Source organism: Dreissena polymorpha, chromosome 4 (assembly GCF_020536995.1).
Source record: "Dreissena polymorpha isolate Duluth1 chromosome 4, UMN_Dpol_1.0, whole genome shotgun sequence".
Lineage (NCBI taxonomy): Eukaryota > Metazoa > Mollusca > Bivalvia > Myida > Dreissenidae > Dreissena > Dreissena polymorpha.
This window is the reverse complement of record NC_068358.1, coordinates 43,856,625-43,880,341: the sequence shown is the minus strand read 5'-3', so window position 1 is coordinate 43,880,341 and position 23,717 is coordinate 43,856,625. Positions and strand designations below refer to the sequence as shown.

Below are 23,717 nucleotides of genomic sequence, written 5' to 3'. Positions count from 1 at the left end.
ATGCACGTGCTTAAGAGCTTTCCTCTGCTAACACAGTTACGCCCCTTTCTAATAAAAATATCATGTATACATGCAAATAAAGTTTCACTTAAAGGCCTTAATATTTAACGTTTATGACATCTTTGTTGGCAAAATACTATTCACTTACAAAGGTTTGTTTTATCTTGATGTTGACTTATGTTTTTATCTTCGTTATACCAGGCTCTGAGCTTGTTTTGTTTTTTAATTCGGATCAGTGGGAATATTACCTGTCTATTTTACTTTTCTCTTGACGTCTTGTCAAAACAAAACTTAACCGCAGTCATTTAAATAATAATTATAGTATAGAAATATATTATAGTTAAAGATGCTGAACCAACATGAACTGATTATCCATATTACTCCTGATATTCCTGTTAACTAATTTAAAATAAAAAGTGAGTTTTATGTTAAGAATGTTCAAATAATTCCCAAAATATGTTCATAGTTGTAGATTATATTGTCACAGAAAATCAAACAAAATAATGTATAAAATAAACTTGATATGTGTTTTTATAAATTGCCTGTTTTTTTACATATCATACTGAGTGTTCTTGACAACATTTTGATATCCTAATATTGTTCTTTATGCATATGATGTTGTTTTTTGTGTGCTTACTCTCTGTATGTATATATGCTTGTGTTCAAGTTGTTTGTATATAATAAACCTGATTTGTGTTTTTATAAATTCCCTGTTTTGACATATCATGCAGAGTGTTCTTGACAACACTTTGATATCCTAATAATGTCCTGTATGCATGTGTCTGTTGTTTTTTGTGTGCTAACTCTCTTTTGTGTATATGCCTGTGTTCATGTGTTCATGCTGCACATTTTGAGTGGTGAAAGGTCAAGGTCATCTTTCAAGGTCAGAGGTAAAATATATGTGGCCCAAATCGCTTATTTTATTAATACTTTTGCAATATTGAAGAGAGCAACTTGATATTTGGCATGCATGTGTATCTCATGGAGCTGCACATTTTGAGTGGTGAAAGGTCAAGGCCAAGGTCATCCTTCAAGGTCAGAAGTCAAATATATGTGGCCCAAATTGCTTATTTTATGAATACTTTTACAATATTGAAGATAGCAACTTGATATTTGGCATGCATGTGTATCTCATGGAGCTGCACATTTTGAATGGTGAAAGGTCTAGGTCACGTTCATCCTTCAAGGTCAAATATATGGGTCAAAATTGCTCATGTAATGTCACTTCTGCAATATTGAAGCTAGCAATTTTATATTTGAAATGCGTGTGTATCTCAAGGAGCTGCACATTTTGAGTGGTGAAGGGTCAAGGTCAAGGCCATCCTTCAAGGTCAAACGTCATATAGGGGGACATAGTGTTTCACAAACACATCTTGTTTTTTCTGAAATTGAATATGCAAACGAATTTGACATTATGATCTTAATTGCTATCCTTACAAAATCCTTTATGCATATGATGTATTTTTTAGTGCAAACTTTATGTTTATTTATATGCATGTGTTTGTGTGTCTGTTTGCTGAAACTGAGTATACAAACAATGATGATCAGATTTTCATCAAAGCATTTACTGTTTGAAGTCAGGATTATATCATTTGTTACTCATGTTATTAGACAATAAGTTTCCCTTAATGAAAGTGCTATTTTAAGGTCTTTATGTGTATGTGTGTGTGTAAAATAACAATATTTATTAATATAAAACTGTTTATTTTAAATCCTTATTGTAATACCAAGTCATTCAGTGTCCCTTTTGAAAAATAATGTATGCACTTATATACCTTCACACAAAAAAAGATTTCATTTAAGGGTTTACTGTGATAAAAACTAAAGTTTGAAGGTATTGGAAGTGGTAAAGCTAAGATCATCTCTTATATCTTCATTTAACACTATTCAACTAGCAATTCTGTCATCATTTTTATATACAATTGCTTCATTTTCGCTTTCACATGAAGCTTTTTAACCAGGATTTCCGAAGGAAAAAACTGGTTATTAGATTGGCGAATGCTGGCGGGCTGGCGGGCGGGCGGAACAAGCTTGTCCGGGCCATAACTTTGTCGTTCATTGTGAGATTTTAAAATCATTTGGCACATTTGTTAACCATCATTAGACGGTGTGTCGGGTGAAAAAATTACGTCAATATCTCCAAGGTCAAGGTCACACTTTGAGTTCAAAGGTAAAAAATAGCCATAAATGAGCTTGTCTGGGCTATAACTATGTCATTCATTATGAGATTTTAAAATCATTTGGCACATTTGTTCACCATCATGGGACGGTGTGTCGCACGAAAGAATCACGTCAATATCTCCAATGTCAAGGTCGCCACGACTAAAAATAGATTTATTTTAAAACAAACTTACAAAGGGGGTTAATTTTGTTTGTTCATTTCAAAAGTTCAGTTTGAGTTGTCTCCCTTTATCAGATTTTTTTTCACAATGAAAACCTGGTTTTGTGACAATTTTGTCCCTTGTTTAAAGTGTTCTATGAAAGTGAGATGCCAAATTAAATTTCACTGTATGATTCAACATTATTGGCCAGAGTATTCAATCCTTTTTCTAAAGTATACTAACTACACATTTAGTAAAGAAACGTCTTTTCTTGTGAAATTATTGATTTCCACTGAAAGTTTATATTAATAAAATTTACATCAAACACCAGAAATAATAAATGGCTTATAAAATTCATATAGGAAATAAAAGTAGCATGGTTGTCACACTTAGGCTTTGTCAAGAGAATGTATATTATTATATTTCTCACAAAAACTAATTCAGGCATTTATAAAAATAAATTTATGCAAATAATTAATAGTATCTACATTGTTTACTTGCAATTTAACGCTTTCAGTATAAGACCGTAATCCACATGTAAACAACCATCTCTATAAAAAGCAAAAACCTATTTTATTATAAATTTTATGCTTATGATTATGTTTATCCTATGTTTGCCTGATTCTAATTATTTCTCTAAAAAACTATTTACCAGCTTCTTGATAAAAACTGCTGTTGAATATGACTATAATCCTTGATGTTGTATATGTCATTGTCCAATGCATATAACCAACTTTTGTTTAACCAGATTCATTTATCATATTATAAAAATATATTGTTACAAGATATGAGTATTACTATGTAATTGTTGTGTGCACATGAAATGTAAAACGACCTCGCTTATAAACTCTTAAATATTATTCATGTACCCTTTTAAAAAATAAAATAATTCAAATGTTAACTGATTAACTTTTAACATCTACTTCTAAATATTATAAGAAATTATACAATAGCTAAGCAATAAAACATTAATATTCGAATATGAAATTTCCTGTGTTAACTTTACACTGAATTGCATATGTTCTGTTTTATTCTTTATTATTAATTATATCTATTTCATTTTTGTGTATTTCCAGTGTACGGAAGTGCGCTTTTTGTGTCTCTATTTGGGACTAGTTGTTTATTGTTTTTTTCTCTCTCACTTTTGTCATTATTTTTCATACTTCTTTATTTCTATGGAACATTCATCTTCATGTTTCCATATTTTTTGTTTTCTTTTTCTGTTTGTATGTATGTACATCTTATGTCTTATAATGGAAAGCAACTGGACATATTTAAAAATAGAAACTAACTGGACAATCACACACAAACTATCATTTAGATCACCCTCCACCTCTTTAAATGATTAAAATATGTACTCTGAATGTAAAAGGGCTTAATAACACAAATAAACGAATAAAAATATTCAAATGGTTAGACGAAAAAAAATATAGTGTATGCCTACTACAAGAATGTCACTTGACACATACTTTAGCACAAACCTTAAAAGATGAATGGGACGGAGATATCTATCTCAGTGGACAACATACTAATAAACAAGGCATTGCCGTTCTAATTCAAAACAATATAGGGATCACAGTCGATAATTTTAACGAAATAATAATTGGCAGACTAGCAAGTATAGATATCAAAATACATGAAACACAATTAACATTAACCTAACATAGATGTTTCCACATTTTACGAAACATTACAATCCTTTATAATTAATAACCAAGATAAAAACATTATAATCGGTGGTGATTTCAATACTGTCCTGAACCCATTATTAGATAAAAAGAAAGGAAACCTTTATACCCATCCTAAAAATAGAATCATTTTAAATAACATAATTGAAAACTACAATATGATAGACATCTGGCGCACAGTATATCCAAACGAAAGCAAATTCACCTGGCACTCAAACACAAAACCAACAATATTTTGTAGATTAGACTATTTTTTAATGTCTGAGTCTCTTTGCAACATTATTGACACATGTAACATAAAACCAGGATTTATGACTGACCACTCTCTAGTTAAACTTAAACTGCACAATATACAACCTGAAAGAGGCCCAGGATACTTTAAAATTAACAACAGCATCTTATTAGATACACAATATCAAACACAAATAAAACAGGAAATATTAAATACAGTTCAAAATAATAAAGATGCAAACCCAAACAACTTATGGGAAGTAATTAAAGGAAATATATGTAACACAACAATTAGATACACATCATTTAAACAAAAAGAAACACATAAACTTGAAACTGAAACCATCAAAACCATTGAAACACTTGAAAAACAATTGCACCAAACAAACACAAATGATACCACCGACATTGAAAATGAAATAACATTAAAAAAACAAATATTAGATGGAATCTATCATACACAACTCAATGGAATACTACTAAGAGCGCGTGCACAGCATGTTGAACACAATGAAAAAAATACAAAATACTTCGCAAACATTGAAAAACGTAGAAGTGATTAAAAAACTGTACACAAATTAGTAGTCAATGGCAAAGATATAACAAACAGAACTGAAATACTAAAAGAACAACGTTTATTTTTCGAAACCCTCTATAAACGAAAAAATGTTGAAAATAACACCCTTTTTAAAAATACACAACACGCTTTAAATCAAGAAGAAAAACTTTTGTGTGACGGATTACTAAATGAATATGAATGTGGATTAGCACTAAAAGAAATGCAAAATAACAAAAGTCCAGGTTCTGATGGTATCACCATTGAGTTTTATAAAATATTTTGGAATGATATCAAAACACATTTAATTAATTCACTAAACTATTCATATAATAATGAAAACTTAACTACGCTTCAAAAACAAGGTATAATATCACTCATTCCAAAACCTGGAAAAAACTTAGAATCCTTATCGAACTGGCGCCCAATTAGTTTACTAAACAATGATTATAAAATTGCAACTAAAAGTATAGCAAACAGAATTAAAAAAATATTACCATCAATCATTTCAAAATCTCAATCTGGTTTCATAAAAGGACGTTACATTGGTGAAAACGTTGGTCTTATCCAAGAATGCATAAACTATTTCAACAATTCAAATAATCCTGGTCTAATATTCTTTGCAGACTTTGAAAAGGCATTCGATTCGCTTGATCACTCATTTATGTTCTCTTGCTTAGAAAATATGAACTAAAGTAGGATAAAGACTTCATAGGTACATTGATCATGATTATAAAAATACCCCTTTTGAATTTCAAATCACTACATCAAAGATCAACATCACAGCGACTCAAAACAATAAAATTGTTTCTTGATATTTACTGACAATGCTTACGTCTAGATTCATGATCTTCATAGTTACATTGATCATGACTGGCAGATGACCAACATAATGTTCAAGTCACTAGGTCAAACGTCTTAATAACAATGACTCAACACTGTAAAATAGTGTCCTGATGACAACTCAAGAAACCAAGGTCAAAAGTCAAAGTCACAATGACTAATATATTCATATTCACACAATGGCTGCCATTACAACTGACAGCCCATATGCAGGCATGCATGTTTTACAAACAGCCCAATACATTTGGTAAAAATTCAATGAACACACTCTTTTCAGGTGAGCGAACTAGGGCCATCTTGGCCCTCTTATTTATGGTAACTTATTTAACATATTATGAAACCTTTAGCTTTTTAGTTTCATTTGTAGCTGGAAATGAATAATACTTCTTATAATTTATGGAAAAAAAGCTTGCATGAATGTTTCAAGTTTTACAATGAAGTTATCTTATAGATAGTCTGTCACCCCAGCAACAATTGAGGTATCATATATTGAAAAAGTTATATGTTTGGTGTTAAATAAGTTGCTGCTGTAGCATTGTGCCTATTTCAGCATCGGATGTGCTGGACATCAGTATAACGTCTCAGCTTCTACAGCTCTACAATATGACCAAGGACAAATGGTCAAAGGACTACTATAAGCATGCAGAAAGGTAGCACATTCATATATGGGAAGAATGGCTTTTTGTGTTTATCTTAGAATATTTGGATGTGCTCACAATAATTGAAACAAGAGATGTGTTTGTCGGACACAATGCCCCCTACTGCGCCACTTTTATTTATTAGTATTTTTTTAATCTAACATTTGGCAGGTACAGATAATTTTTACAAGGGAAGCAATATTTTTAAAGGGATATAATACAAAATATCACTTCCCTTGTACAAATGATCTGTACCTGCCAAATGATAAATATAAATTATCTCCCTTTAAAGCTTGTTACTTCCCTTGGATTTGTTTTTTTGACCTTTGACCTTGAAGGATGACCTTGACATTGACCTTTCACCACTCAAAATTTGCAGCTCCATGAGATACACATGCATGCCAAATATCAACTTGCTATCTTCAGTATTGCAAAAGTTATGGCCAATGTTAAAGTTTTCAGACGGATGGACGCACAGACAGACAGTTCAAATGCTATATGCCACCTACCAGGGGCATAAAAAAAACATGTATTAAACATTTTTTTAAATGCATAAATAATATTCTACAATGTGGTCTTTGGCACTGTTTATATTCATATTAATGACCAATAAACAAGTTTCAGAGTGTCCAGTGATTTTTTTTGTTTTTATTTGTGACAGCCTGTGCCATTTGAATTGGGAAAATTAGCGTGATAAACCATGAAATTGGGAAAATAGCAAGATAAACCTTGAAATTGGAAAAAATGAAGCATTATAAATAGAATTATAAACAAGAGCTGTCACCATAGGATGACTTATGCCCCCTATGAACGCTTGATAGAAGTTATGAGCTTTTTTCGAAACCTTAACGCAGATTTCGAAACTTAAACGCGGACCCTAAGTTCAAGGTCAAGGTCACAGGGGTCAAAATTTGTGTGCGTATGGAAAGGCCTTGTCCATATACACATGCATACCAAATATGAAGGTTATATCTCAAGGGACATAGAAGTTATGAGCATTTTTCAAAACCTAAACGCAGATTTCGAAACCTAAACGCGGACCCTAACTTCAAGGTCAAGGTCAGATGGGTCAAAATTGTTGTGCTTATGGAAAGGCCTTGTCCATATACACATGCATACCAAATATGAAGGTTATATCTCAAGGGACATAGAAGTTATGAGCATTTTTCGAAACCTAAACGCAGATTTTGAAACCTAAACGCGGACCCTAAGTTCAAGGTCAAGGTCACAGGGGTAAAAAGTTGTGTGCGTATGGAAAGGCCTTGTCCATATACACATGCATACCAAATATGAAGGTTATATCTCAAGGGACAAAGAAGTTATGAGCATTTTTCGAAACCTAAACGCAGATTTTGAAACCTAAACGCGGACCCTAAGGTCAAGGTCACAGGGATAAAAAGTTGTGTGCGTATGGAAATGCCTTGTCCATATACACATGCATACCAAATATGAAGGTTATATCTCAAGGGACATAGAAGTTATGAGCATTTTTTGAAACCTAAACGCAGATTTTGAAACCTAAACGCAGATTTCGAAACCTAAACGCGGACCCTAAGTTCAAGGTCAAGGTCACAGGGTAAATTTTTTTGTGCGTATGGAAAGGCCTTGTCCATATACACATGCATACCAAATATGAAGGTTATATCTCAAGGGACATAGAAGTTATGAGCATTTTTCGAAACCTAAACGCAAAGTGTGACAGAAAGACGGACAGACAGACAGATAGACGGACAGACGGACAGTCCGATCACTATATGCCCCCTTTTCTTCGAAAGGGGGCATAAAAAATGACTACATGCTACTTGGAAAATTACATTAACATATCATGAATTTTGTATGACAAATCATCTATCCAGGAAAAAGATTAATAGAGAACAAATAAGTATTACATAATTTAATTGGAACTGTGTTCAGCTTTGACTTGCAAACTTGAACAGAATACTTGTTTGCTGCTTTTTCCATGTGATGTAAATCGATCTCCATCAGCAACTGTTGCTGAACAGTAGAAGAAAAAAATATCATTATCCATTTGTATTACAAGTGTTAATGAAACTACAAGGCCCTTTTGGATATGAAATCCTTTGTTTTTATATGAGGGTAAACATTATTTTGTGTGTGCTTTTGATGAGAGTAAAAAATCAGGGAAAGGATATCTTTTACGGCAAAAATGCCTGCTTTGAATGAATTTTTCTGCATTGAAAAGGGGTACCTACCATGGTAAGGGAAAAAAACAACAGATCTTATATTTATGCCCCCCTTCGAAAAAGAGGGGATATATTGTTTTGCACATGTCGGTCCGTCCACCAGATGGTGTCCGGATGATAACTCAAGAACGCTTAGGCCTAGGATCATGAAATTTCATAGGTACATTGATCATGACTGGCAGATGACCCCTATTGATTTTCAGGTCAAAGGTCAAGGTCACAGTGACTCGAAATAGTAAAATGGTTTCCGGATGATAACTCAAGAATGCTTAGGCCTAGGATCATGAAACTTCATAGGTACATTGATCATGACTGGCAGATGACCCCTATTGATTTTCAGGTCACTAGGTCAAAGGTCAAGGTCACAGTGACTCAAAATAGTAAAATGGTTTACGGATGATAACTCAAGAATGCTTAGGCCTAGGATCATGAAACTTCATAGGTACATTGATCATGACTGGCAGATGACCCCTATTGATTTTCAGGTCACTAGGTCAAAGGTCAAGGTCACAGTGATTCGAAATAGTAAAATGGTTTCCGGATGATAACTCAAGAATGCTTAGGCCTAGGATCATGAAACTTCATAGGTACATTGATCATGACTAGCAGATGACCCTTATTGATTTTCAGGTCACTAGGTCAAAGGTCAAGGTCACAGTGACTCGAAACAGTAAAATGGTTTCCGGATGATTACTCAAGAATGCTTATGCCTAGGATCATGAAACTTCATAGGTACATTGATCATGACTGGCAGATGACCCCTGTCGATTTTCAGGTCACTAGGTCAAAGGTCAAGGTCACAGTGACTTGAAACAGTAAAATGGTTTCCGGATGATTACGCAAGAATGCTTACGCCTAGGATCATGAAACTTCATAGGTACATTGATCATGATTGGCAGATGACCCCTATAGATTTTCAGGTCACTAGGTCAAAGGTCAAGGTCAGAGTGACTCGAAACAGTAAAATGATTTCCGGATGATAACTAAAGAACGCTTTCGCCTAGGATCATGAAACTTCATAGGAACATTGATCATGACTGGCAGATGACCCCTATTGATTTTCAGGTCACTAGGTCAAGGTCACAGTGACTCAAAATAGTAAAATGGTTTCCGTATGATAACTCAAGAATGCTTATGCCTAGGATCATGAAACTTCATAGGTACATTGATCATGACTGGCAGATGACCCCTATTAATTTTCAGGTCACTAGGTCAAAGGTCAATTTCACAGTGACTCAAAATAGTTAAATCGTTTCCTGATGATAACTCAAGAATAATTAGGCCTAGGATCATGAGACTTCATAGGTACATTGATCATGACTGGCAGATGACCCCTATTGATTTTCAAGTCACTAGGTCAAAGGTCAAGGTCACAGTGACAAAAAACGTATTCACACAATGGCTGCCACTACAACTGACAGCCCATATGGAGGGCATGCATGTTATACAAACAGCCCTTGTTCAATTTGCAGCTGCCAGAAATACATGGAGTCCCCCTGTGGTGTGCGTAGACGTCAGCTCCTCCGTCCATACGCCATACGTAACCTGACAGGCTGCCTGGTGTACTTCCAGCCTGTCACAGTCAGCCCCTCCCATGTGGCCACAGAGGGTGAGGCCCCTGGCCCTGGGCGCCAGGACTGGGTCCTCGTGCCCCCAGGCGAGGTTGTGCCTTTTGATTTCCAGCGCAAGGACAAGATCAGACACAAAGTGAGTACAGAGACAACCCTTTTTATTTTGTCTGCCTTATTTTGAACAGTGTATCTGGTAAATTTCTATTTTTTGTGTGGGTATTAGTAACTTAGCACTTTCCAAACTCTTTTTTAGTTTGTGTAGTATCTTCCACACCACACATATTTTGCCTCTCCTGAGCATCAAGTGTAATGAAATGAAATGGTGAGCTATTGTTGTCAACTTATGTCCGGTATTGTTCATCATCAAATTTTAGCTTGATGAAACTTGTTCGGCATTTACCTTGACAATATGTAGGCTGAGTTTGAATCAGGGTCCTGTGCTTCGTAGAACTAGGTCAACAGGTCAGATTAAGAAAACCATCCTTGGCACTATAGAGGCCATGTTTATTTCTCTATCTTGATGAAACTTGATCACAACATTTGTTGTGGTAAAAGAGACTTAGTTAGAATCTGGATCAAGTGGGTCCTAAAACCAGGCCACAAAATCATCTATGGCTCAACATTGATAAAACTTAGCCGAAATGTTTATCCCAATGTCTAGGCCGAGTTCAAATCTGGATATCGTGTGTCCCAAAACTAAGTAATCGGGTGAAATCTTAGAAAAACCTTGTTACCACTCTAGAGGCCACTTTTATGATAAAATGATGATGAATGACTTGTATGCTTTTATCCATGCCAAGTAATGCACAATACCTATTGTTGAACATGTAATATGCTTAAGTGGACTCTACTGTATTACATAGGTTTATGTACAAATGAGTACCTCATTTAAAGATAATGTTTATTTTTAGAAACATGAGAGTCTGCGAGTGCATCAAGTGATTGTGAGAGTGGATGGCTGGCAGAAGCTAACCCCACTCTCTGTAGACAAGGTTGGCACCTTCTACAGACATGCCATCTCCGACATTGGAAAACAGACCATCTTCAAAGGGGTGGGTTCTCTAAAGAAAGTTCTCTACATGTTTTTCCTAATATGGCTATATATGGCTTTAGTAAAATCTTGTTAACACTCTAGAGGCCACATTCATAGTCCGATCTTCATGGAACTTGGTCAGAAGATTCATCCCAATAATATCTTGGACGAGTTCAAAAATGATGCCGGTTGGTTGAAAAACATGGCCGCCAGGGGGCGGGGCTTTTTTCCTTAAATGAATATAGTAAAACCTTGTTAATACTCTAGAGGCCACATTTATTTTCCGATCTACATGAAACTTGGTCAGAAGATTTGTCCCAGTGATATCTTGGATGAGGTCCAAAATGGTTTTGGTTGCTTTAAAAACATGGCCACCAGGGGGCGGGGCATTTTTCCTTATATGGCTATATATGGCTTTAGTAAAATCTTGTTAACACTCTAGAGGCCACATTTATAGTCCGATCTTCATGAAACTTGGTCAGAAAATTCATCCCAATAATATCTTGGACGAGTTCAAAAATGATGCCGGTTGGTTGAAAAACATGGCCGCCAGGGGCAGGGCATTTTTCCTTATATGGCTATAGTAAAACCTTGTTAACACTCTAGAGGCCACATTTATTTTCTGATCTACATGAAACTTGGTCAGAAGATTTGTCCCAATGATATCTTGGATGAGTTCGAAAATGGTTTTGGTTGCTTTAAAAATATGGCCACCAGGGGGCGGGGCATTTTTCCTTATATGGCTATATATGGCTTTAGTAAAACCTTGTTAACACTCTAGAGGCCACATTTATTGTCCAATCTTCATGAAATTTGGTCAGAAGATTGGTCTCAATGATATCTTGGATGAGTTGGAAAATGGTAACGTTTGCTTGGATGAGTTAAAAAATGGTTACGTTTGCTTGAAAAACATGGCTGCCAAGGCGCAGGGCATTTTTCCTTATATGGCTATATATGGCTATAGTAAAATCTTTTTTACACTCTAGAGTCCACATTTATTGTCCAATCTTCTTGAAACTTGGTCAGAAGATTCATCCCAATAATATCTGGGAGGTGTTCAAAAATGATGCCGGTTGGTTGAAAAACATGGCAGCCAGGAGGGCGGGGCATTTTTCCTTATATGGCTATAGTAAAACCTTGTTAACACTCTAGAGGCCACATTTATTTTCACATGTTTGCAACTAGTGTTAAATCAATTATTGAGTGCCTTTAATCATGCGGGTTCTAATCGATTAACAGTTTGTATGACCGGAAGCGAGTTCGAGCCATCCGAACAAAAGAACATCAAGATAATGTGTTGCATTAAAAGACTATGTTGCTAGCTTCAAGGTTTAAATCACATGGACACTTGGAGTTTTTGCTGATTCCTTATACAGTCGAAACCCGATGGCTCGAACTCTTCAGGACCGGCAACAAAAGTTCGAGCCATCCGCAGTTCGAGCCATCCGATTTCTTATAAACTTCACAAAGAACATGTGAAAATTGTAACCAGGACTGTGAAAGCAGTTTGAGCCATCCGATAATTCAAGCCTCGCGAATTCGAGCCATCGGCCAAACTTTTATATGAATATATAGCAATAAAAAATTGATGCTTTGATGACAGTTTGAGCCAACCAACCGGAAAATCGAGCCAAGTGAGTTCGAGCCATCTGGTTTCGACTGCATGTACATAGTGAAAGTGCATGTTTGTGGCAGGCCCATAACTTTGTTGTGCATGATAGGATTTCAAAATAATAGACACAATTGATCATCATTTCAAGATCACGCGTTGAATGCAACAACTATGTCACTCCCATTAAGGTCAAGGTCAAAATGGATTCTTAGAGCTTTTTCAAATTCGATATACATGTATGTATATAGTGAAGGCACATGTTCATGTCCCACCAATTACTTTGTTATGCAAAATGGGATTTTGAAATAAAGTTGCTAAAAAGATTGATCATATCAATAAAATATGTTACATGCAACAAATATGTCACTCGCTTCAAGATCAATGGCAAAGTGGACAAAAGCCGTTTTTGCATATTCCTAATATGCATAAAGTGAAAGTACATAACTTTGTTGTGCATGATAGGTTTCCAAAATTAATCCAAAAAATGATCATGATATTATGACAAAAATGATCATGATATTATGACAGCCTGTTTCATACACAATTCTTGTGGCTTGCTCAAAGTTTATGGTCACAGTAGAGGCAAGTGTGTGCAGATTCTTTTTTTTTCCAATTAATTTGTAATTCATTATGGGATTTAAAAATAAATTTGCACAAATTATAATAATATGCAGACATTGTTTTGTGTGAAACAGCATGTTGGGTGCTTCAAGGTCCAAGTAAATTTTACACTTGAAGTTTGGGCATAGTCCTTTTATTATGTAAATAGTAGATTTTGATGTAACAGTAAGATCTATTTCCTTATAGTCAATGAGCAAAATGTTTCATCATTTCAAAATAACATGTTGTATGCAAAAATTATGGTGTTCATGACATGTGTCCCCAAAAAGTTGTGTGGCGAAGTCACATAGAGGAAGGGCCTTTTTCATAACGTGCCAATTATATAGTATATTGTTATTGCAAAACAACCTTATAGAAATCAATTTTTTTTCTGTCGAATGAAAGCTCAGAAATTCCTTAAATCAGGTGTTTATTGCATGCTATTTATTGTTTTTGATCCACTGTGTGTTTGCCAGTAAAAATACAATATCATTGAAGAACACAGAACACACACTGGGCAAGAAGAGTATTCACAATAAGCTCTAATCCTTACTATTCTACCTAAACAAAGTTAAGGTTATCAAGCTTTACTGCAATAGCCTACTTCTGGTAATGTCAAGTGTCAGTTAAGACAACACTGTAATGCACACTTTGAAGATTTGTTTCAATGATTTCTCTTCAAAGTGAAATATGATTCTAGTCCACTGAATAACATTTCTACCTTTATGCCAGGAAGTTTTTCTTATCTGGCTATAGCAAACCAAAGTAAATACTCTATAAATCACATATGAAAATTGCTTAGAATATTTACAAAACAATTTTTGTTATGATATTTTGACTAATTAAAAATGACTGTTGTTTTGTGAATACATGGCTGCCGGATGTTTTCTTGTACAACCTAGTGAACACTACCTGCTTAAAACAGATACAATTCTTGAGGTGCATGTATTTTTTTACATAACCAGATTTATGGCCCTTTTTTTAAGTAAAACACAATTCTCTTCACTTGTTACCAAATAAGTATTGAAGCTACAGCGCTGAAAATTTACAAACATATTAACCAGCATGTGTATTAGCACATTTGGGTATCCCCATTCATGTTTTCCACATTTGTTGAGTTTTGAAAAAAGTCTTGAACTTTGGTCTCAGTGCATCTGTATGAACAAACAAATGTTCTGTATGTAGTCATTCAAAAGAAATAATTTTTGGGTACATTCACTTGATGGGCTTGTCTTCAACTAGAAACTTGTGTTTCTTTTTAACAATTACATATTGAAATATTGTCTAAACCCTCGGGTGTATTAAGTTGAATGAATACTGTAAGTTCATATATTTGTAAGGTTTTCTATTGCTTAGCTCATAATAACCAAAGGTTTACAGAAATTGGTACCATATTTGCAGATATAAAGGAAAGTCTCTGGTGTATTTACAGGGCAAGCGTCCTCACACCCGTGTGGTATTCGACATTGCCCATGAGGGTACAGCCCGGAAGGTGATCACACTGAGATCAGCCCTCATGCTGTCCAACCAACTCAGTGAACCCATAGAGCTCAGGATGGATAACCCAGTCATACCTGGTGGGGCATAATCTCTGAAGAAGTCTTATATTGGTTATGTAACGGACTAGAGATGTCTTATTAGGGCACTTCAGGTTGTCCGTCCCTCTGTCCATCAATCCATCTGTTAATTCATTTGCAAAAGTACTGGTAGTGAAGATACTTGGAGTGCGTACCTCAAATTTGTTGAGGTCCTTCACACTTGATTTTAGATGCAGAAACGAAGTGATTTATTCAATTTTCTTCATTTATTACACTGTTTTCTTGTAAGGTCCCTTTTCTTGATTATTGCTCGTTTCCAATTTTCAGGTCGCTTTGAGAACTTTATAATTCAGTCAAACCAGAAGAAACCGATTCCGATCCACTTCATCAGTTCCCGTCTCTGGTTGCGTCCGCTTGATTGGCCAGTGAACTTCTGTGTTGAGCCAATCAACTGGCAGCAGGTTCGGAAGAAAGGGGAGGTGATCTCCGATACCAGGTTTTGTCAGAGTGAAGATGCTATCTATAGGTAAGAAAGGTTACGCACATTCTGGTTCTTCTAATTTTTAATAAACAATGGGTTATGTCTGGTATTGCATTAATCGGAAAATTAATCTATTTTGACAATTGTGTCCATTACCAGTGATTTTTTTTGCACTAAATTACAGCCTCTTACAGGCTGTTCCCGATTGCAAAAAGTTAAAAAAGGGCAAAAAGTAACATTTTTTCCAAAAAATCTGACCAACATTTCCAAAAAATATGCCAAACTTTTCCAATAAACTTAATAATTGGTTTATTGAGTTTATTATACAGCTATTTAATTCCCTAGCACTTCAAAATGTAAATTTTAGAAAGCAGTTAAACATGCACTTATTAACAATGGGTACACTGTTATTTATAATCATATAAATAATGTTTAATTTGCCCAATTTCATTGTAATAAACAATAATAAATAAATTAAGAAAACATGAAACAAGTTGGTTATGTGAACAGTTAAACATGTTTTTATAACTATTGCATTATTGAAATAAGGCCTTGTTATTTTTTCTTGTAGTTTGTTTTTGAGGTAATAAGATCAAAGACTTATGGTAAAAGTGGTTATTTCTAAATAAAGGACTACTTATTTGCATGTTCATTGAGATTATAGTGCATCTATATTTGCATACCTTAACAGGTTTGCTGTAGCAGTGTGCCATGAGAACTACCCAGAGTCCTCCCAAGATGAGTTACACCCCCTGCCTGGACACTTGGTTATGATTATGCCCCCTTTGACTGTCCACAATCTGCTACCGATCGATATGGAGTTCTACTTCAAAGGGACAGATCTGCGTGGACATGTGAAGCCTGGAAAGCAGATACAGATTCCTGCAGTAGGTCATCGTTGTATTGTTAATGTCAATGTTAGTGTCAGTGTTCTTGTCAATGAGTATGTCAATGTAAATGCCAGTGTAAATCTACATATACTTTGTATGTCTTCTGACTAATAATTGTAAAATTCATTATTTGCTTTTAAATCACAGAATTTACTAATTTTTAGCTCACCTGATTGCTCAGGTGAGCTTTTGTGACCAGTCTTTGTCCGTAGTCCGTCCGTCTGTCGTCCGTCCACATTTGTTCGTAAACACTCTAGAAGCCACATTTATTGTCCGATCTTCATGAAACTTGGTCAGAAGCTTTGTCCCAATAAAATCTCGGTCGAGTTTGAAACTGGGTTGTGCCGGGTCAAAAACTAGGTCACTAGGTCAAAAAAAAGAAAAAACTTGTAAACACTGTAGACTTCACATTTCATGCCCAATCTTCATGTAACTTTGTCAAAATGCTTGTCTTTATGATATGTTGGTTGAGTTCAAAAGTGGTTCCGGTCCGTTGAAAAACATGGCCGCCAGTGGGGCAGTTTTCCTTATTTGGCTAAAGAGAAACCTTGTAAACACTTGATATTTTATTGATATCTCGGAAGAGTTTGAAAATGGTCCAGATCGGTGAAAAAACATGGCTGCCAGTGGGCGGGGCATTTTTCTCTATATGTATATAGTGAAAACATGTGAACACTCTGCAGAAGTCACATTTTTTGCCCAATTTTCATGAATTTTGGTCAGAACATTTGTTTCCTTGATATGAGAGTTGAGTTTGTGAAAGCTTGTGAACACTCTAGAAGTCACATTTTTTGCCCAATCATCATGAAACTTGGTGAAAAGATTGGTTTTATATATGAGAGTTGAGTTCGAAAATGGTTCCGGTCAGTTGAATAACATGGCTGCCAGGGGGGGAGGGGCAGTTTTGATATCTCGGATGAGTTTGAAAATGGTCCAGATCGGTAATAAACATGGCCGCCAGTGGGCGGGGCATTTTTCTCTATATGTATATAGTGAAAACATGTGAACACTCTAGAAGTCACATTTATGGCCCAATTTTCATGAAATTTGGTCAGAACATTTGTTTCCTTGATATGAGAGTTGAGTTTGTGAAAGCTTGTGAACACTCTAGAAGTCACATTTTTTGCCCAATCATCATGAAACTTGGTGAAAAGATTGGTTTTATATATGTCACATTATTAATGCCATAATTATTGCCTTTAGATTGTCCAAATTTTCATTATATTATACAAAATCCTTGTAAACACTCTAGAGGTCACAATTTTGATTCAGATTTTATGAATCTTGGTCATATTTATTTTTGTAAGCAAAGTTTGATGTTTGGTAAGGGGGTCAACTCAAAATATAGGTCACCAGGTCAAATCTTACAAAAACAAAATCACTCCATATGCCAGAGTTTTGGTTCAATAATGATGAAACTTGACCAGGATGTTTGTCTGGACAATATCTAGGTCAAGTTTGACGTTTGGTAAAGATTGAATGTACCGACTCCTCTCTGGTGAGCGAACTAGGGCCATCTTGGCCCTCTTGTTCACATTGTATTACCTCCAATAGTATAATTAGCATAAAATTGTATGATATATTTAGCAGCTAAGATGAAGTTTTCGGGTGCGGGAATCAGTAAAATAATGTTGTCACCAATGGTTCCATGCATTTCATTTTCTGCAGGCAAACATGAATGTGAAGTTGTTGTTTGGTGTACACCTGGAGAATTTCCCGCAATGCAAGGAGCTGGAGATACCGCCTGCAGACCGCAGCTACCGTGCCACACTACGACTCTATGATTGTGACAACAGACTGCTGGAGCTGAACATCTGTGTGCTCTGCCATGTGGGCGGATCACTCAAGGTATCACTGATGTTGTTGTCATCCTCATTTGCAAAGCTATTTGAATTGATTTTCAATTTAATCAGTCAATGACTTTAGTTTAAATTGACCAATTGAAATGAAACTTTTGCTATCCTAACTAAGCTTGTTGACATACTGCCACTGTGTTCTTGTGGTAACATTTTGGGCCAGTTTGGTCAAGATTAAAGCCACTGTTACTATTTGATGGAAGTATTGCACTGACATTTTGTGTGAATAAATTTTAGCTCATCTGAGCACAATGTGCTCATGGTGAGCGTTTGTGATCACCTTTTGTGCATCGTGTGGCACCAACATTTTCTTTGTTAACACTCTAGAGGCCACATTTATTGTCGAGTCTTCATGAAATTTGGTCAGAAGATTTGTACCAATGATATCTTGGACGAGTTCAAAAATGGTTAAGGTTGGTTGAAAAACATGGCTGCCAGGGGGCAGGGCATTTTTTCTTATATGGCTAAAGTAAAACCTAGACACTCTAGAGGCCACATTGATTGTCTGATCATCATGAAACATAGTCAAAAGATTTGTCTCAATGATATCTTGGAGGAATTCGAAAATAGTTCCGGTTGCTTGATAAACATGGCCGCCAGGATCTGCGGCATTTTTCCTTACTAGTATATGGCTATATATTGCTATTGTAAAACCTTGTATAGAGTCCACATTTATTGTCCGATCTTCATGAAACTTGGTCAGAAGATTTGTCCCAATAATATCTTGGACTTGTTCAAAAGTGGCTTTGGTTGGTTAAAAAACATTGCAGCCAGGGTGGTGGGGCATTTTTCCTACTATTGCTATAGTAAATGTTGTTAACATTCTATTAGTCCCGGTTTGTTGAAAAACACAGACACATTGGGGCAGGAAGTTATCCTTATATTGCTATAGTAAAACCTTGTTAGCACTCTTTAAGTTACATAAATAGTTCATACTTCATGGAACTTGGTCAGACTGTTCTAATGAGGGCTGCACAGAACAGGTTAGTTCCTTTGATTCTCAGGTGTGAGACTTTGGGCCTTTCAGGTCCTCTTGTTAAATATAGACTTCGCATGGGAGTTCATTTGGGTGTAGACTGCTGAAGGTCAAGGGTACTGTTACTATAAATAGAAAAGATGGTTTCTGCTCAAAAACTTTATTTTGGACACAGATCACTAGGCTGAAATGGTGTGTTAAGTAAGCTAACATGGATACCTAACTTGTGATTCTATTTTGTTGAGTCAATATCAAAGTGACTGTTTCTAAAAAAAAAATTATAAAGACTCGAGAGGGCTATTTTAAACTAGCGTTTAGAAGTATATGTTCTAGATACATCTTAAATTGAGATTCTTACTAATGCATGAAAGTAATTCACAATGCAATCCTCTTGTGTGTGTTTTTTTATATATATTTCATTTGCACTATTGATAAGACAAAGGCAGCATGCAATTTAGTATTGCTTTGAAATAAATGAAGATTACAGTCATATGCTTACTGGAAATATGTTATTGTTTTGAAAATAAAATGTATAAACTGACAAAAAACTAACATAATTATCAATTACTATTTTTAAAACGAATTTACATGTCCACTTTTTCAAGGAAGGACATAAGATACGATTAATAGTGTTATTTGTAGCAATCAAGAACAGTACTATGTTACAGACGTTTGTAAACTCGGATCTTTGAATTTAAGTATAAAGTCAAATTTTCTAATATATGGGATCATGAAAAACAAATATTTGAATATCATTACAGTATTCTTTCCCATCTCTTCTTAAAAAATAATAAATATTTTCTGCTCAATAAATATTTTCTGCTCAATAAATATGATTTGGATGGAGGTATTGCGCTTTAATGCAGGTAGCCTATTCCAATACCTTATTTGGGATTTCACAATAATTTTATTAAATTGATAACTAAAATGTTGAAAACCTGATTACATGGAATTTATTGTTATTGAAGAAATTATAACGTTAAAGCTCTGTTTACATGTGTTTCTTTTGGTCAATACTAAAAGCTCATGATTTAAAAACACGTATATATTTTTTTGCAACTGTTACATGTTTGTGTTTCTTTAGATATTGGTAACAATATATTATCAAATTAAAAGTATCAAATTAGTTGATAATTTATTTTCAAGGTACTTTAAAATATACTACATAATGTATATGTTTATGGTGATGTACTTAAATTTGATGTGTTATGTTCAGAAATAACTAGGCCATCTTATCTTAAACTAAATCTTAAACTGACCAGGAAATGTGTTGGCTGCAATTTAGACAATGTGACTGCATCATGCTATGGTATAGAAAACATTGTTCATACATAAAATAATGTATTTTCACATGTAGATAAGTTTGTGGAACTGGAATACAAACAAAATTGCCTGAGTATTGATTGCGATGAAATATGAATCAATGTTGCTATGTGTGTTTGTTTGCTTGTATCAGTTGACAGTGAGTGTTCCGTACTGGCTGGTGAACAAGTCTGGTCTGCCCCTGGTCTTCAGACAAGATGGCTGCCGCGAGGCCGCAGGTCAGGGTGAGGAAAACGAGATGGCAAGGATTGTCTCCCCATTGCTCTTTAACTTCAACAATGAAAGCAACTCTCCATATCTGTGAGTACTTCAAATATGACTAGTTCTTTTATAGGTACTCCACATTCAAATATGACCAGTACTTTTATAGGTACTCCACATTCAAATATGACCAGTACTTTTATAGGTACTCCACATTCAAATATGACCAGTACTTTTATAGGTACTCCACATTCAAATATGACCAGTACTTTTATAGGTACTCCACATTCAAATATGACCAGTACTTTTATAGGTACTCCACATTCAAATATGACCAGTACTTTTATAAGTACTCCACATTCAAATATGACCAGTACTTGTATAGGTACTTCACATTCAAATATGACCAGTACTTTTATAGGTACTCCACATTCAAATATGACCAGTACTTGTATAGGTACTTCACATTCAAAAAAGTCATATTTTGGACCTTTTTATATTATAAACTTGAATATTTTTTTTAGGATTTAATGGTTTCTGTTAATTTTTTTGTTGAATCACTCATTTTTGGCAAGGACTATCTTTCACAGTTTTTGCTGGCCCACCATTTGCAGACATTTGTAACCTTCGGGATTATTGATAGATTTTACAGTTATCCAACTTCTTTGCAGGGTAAAGATTAATCATAATGTTCATGTAAAATAACATGTTATGCTGGGTTTCTGTCTGTAAAATATTTAACATTAAAACATGTAAAATATAATTGTATTTTATTTCAAATTGCATAAGTATGGAAATTCTTAAGTTAGCAATGTCAATATGACTATTACTGTCTTGAGGTGTTTATCATAAATTTCTTAACAGTTCATTTGCTTGTGTTGTTTGTGTTCATCTCTTGTTCTACTAGAAAAGTGTATAAACATCATGCTGACAATAAAACAGTGACATTATCTGGAAGTTTGCTTTGCAATTTAAGATCAATGCATATTCTGTAACAAAAAAAAACACCTTTTTAGCTCGATCTTCATGAAATTTGGTAAGAAGATTTGTGCCAATGATATCTCGAATGAGTTCAAAAATGGTTCCAGTTGCTTGACAAACTTGACCACCAAGGGGGCGCGGGAATTTTTCCTTAAATGGCTATACATTGCTATAGTTAAACCTTCTACAGGCTACATTTATTGTCCGTTTTTCATGAAACTTGGTCAGAAGATTTTTCCCAATAATATCTTGGACAAGTTGGAAAATGGTTCCAGTTGCTTGAAAAACATGGCCACCAGGGGGCGGGGCATTTTTCCTAATATGGCTATATATGGCTTTAGTAAAACCTTGTTAACACTCCAGAGGCCACAATTATTGTCTGATCATGAAACTTAGTCAGAAGATTTGTCCCAATGACATCTTGTACAAGTTTTAAAATGGTTCCAGTTGCTTTAAAAACATGGCCTCCAGGAAGTGGGGAATTTTTCCATATGGCTATAGTAAAATCTTGTTGACACTCTAAAAGTCCCATTTATTGTCAAATCTTCATGAAACTTGGTCAGAACACTTCTTTTTATGATATCTTTAATGTGTTCCTATAGCAAAATGGTTCCAGTCGCTTGAAAAACATGGCCGCCTGGCTTCGGGAATGTATCCTTATATTGCTATAGTAAAACTTTGTTAGCACTGTAAAAGTTACACGTATAGTCAACTCTCAATAAAACTTGGTCAGAATGTTTCTTCTTATTATATTTTATATATATATATTATATATATATTTATATAATTTTCAGTAATAGTTACAAAATATTCACATTGCCGGTGATTAGTGGTAAACTATTGTTGTTTTTCCAGATGTGAAATGAGACTGGGCAAGCATAAACATGGGTCTGACACAGTACCTGTATGGTAAGCAACATACTGTTGTCAATTTCTAATGTTTTGTGCTGTTTGTAGAGTTATTATGTACAAACAATTTAGATAACTGTGCAAATAAGGTTCTTGTGCATTTTATCATTTAAAGAGACTAAACAAGTACGATTTCTTCTGAAGCTCTTGTCTTCTTGTTATTGATTTTATATGAATTAATGCACTAAATTACCAAAATTAAAAACCTGATTCGATATCTACAATTTAAATAAAAGGTTGTGTTTCATCTATGAACTTTGAGAGTATAGGTTACACAAAATATAAAGCCATGACTGACTTATAATTCATAAATATTTCTGTTACCATTGCAGGTGTAAAGGGTTTGCATTGAAGAACGATGCTGACAGACCAACAGTGCGTCAGCTGAATGTGGCCCCTAGAACTACCAACAGGCCTGATTGGTGAGCTCTCTGAACTCTCTCCTTGGCTGCAAATTTTAGATTTATGTTTCAAATTATCTCCTATTTCTATCTGCTTAAGACTGTGTCCAAAAATGTTGAAAGGTTTATTATTGTAGATATTCCATGTTGGAATTTTTTCCTAAAATAATTAGTTATTAAGGCCCTGAAGGTAGGCATATAGTAATCGCAGAGTCTATCCTTAATTGTGTCAATCAGTCTGTCCAGTTCAGAGCAATACTCGGCCAGTATTGGAGGGATTCAAATAAAACTTTATATCACAATAGAGGGAATGTGGGGGAAGTGCATAGTATTTTCCCAAAATTTTAAAGTGTTTATTCCCATTAGTAAATTTTCTTAAAAAAGATACATTAATTAAATTTTGTAGATTGGTAGTGTATATTGAGAGGAAGTGCAGAATTGAAAAACCTCAGCTCTCTTATCACCATTTTTGAAGATATTGCCGATAGTTTGTTTTATGTATTTTTATGCCCCCGGATCGAATGATCGGGGGCATATTGTTTTTGGTGTCTGTCAGTCAGTCAGTAATTCATTCATTCATTCATTCATTGTATGTGTGTGTCCCAAAACTTTAACCTTGGTCCTAACTTTTGCAATATTGAAGATAGCAACTTGATATTTGGCATGCATGTGTATCTCATGGAGCTGCACATTTTGAGTGGTGAAAGGTCAAGGTCATCCTTCAAGGTCAAAGGTCAAATATATGGCTTCAAATCGGTGCATTAGGGGGCATTGTGTTTTTGACAAACACATCTCTTGTTGATTTTATGTTTGGAGCATAAGTTAACTTTGTCAGTATTTAGGGTATATCACTGAACCTTCATG

At 34.9% G+C, this 23,717-nt stretch overlaps 1 protein-coding gene across 1 annotated transcript in view; it reads left to right on the top strand.

Moving 5' to 3' along the window:
- The window catches only part of LOC127879268 (intermembrane lipid transfer protein VPS13D-like), a 168,166-nt gene that overhangs the window by 93,171 nt on the left and 51,278 nt on the right, over positions 1-23,717 (top strand). The window contains 10 exon segments of the mRNA XM_052426038.1: positions 6,190-6,289; positions 9,954-10,188; positions 10,964-11,104; positions 14,730-14,874; positions 15,163-15,361; positions 16,008-16,203; positions 17,875-18,054; positions 20,495-20,661; positions 22,399-22,452; positions 22,785-22,874. Of these exon segments, the coding sequence (XP_052281998.1) occupies positions 6,190-6,289; positions 9,954-10,188; positions 10,964-11,104; positions 14,730-14,874; positions 15,163-15,361; positions 16,008-16,203; positions 17,875-18,054; positions 20,495-20,661; positions 22,399-22,452; positions 22,785-22,874 (1,507 nt within the window).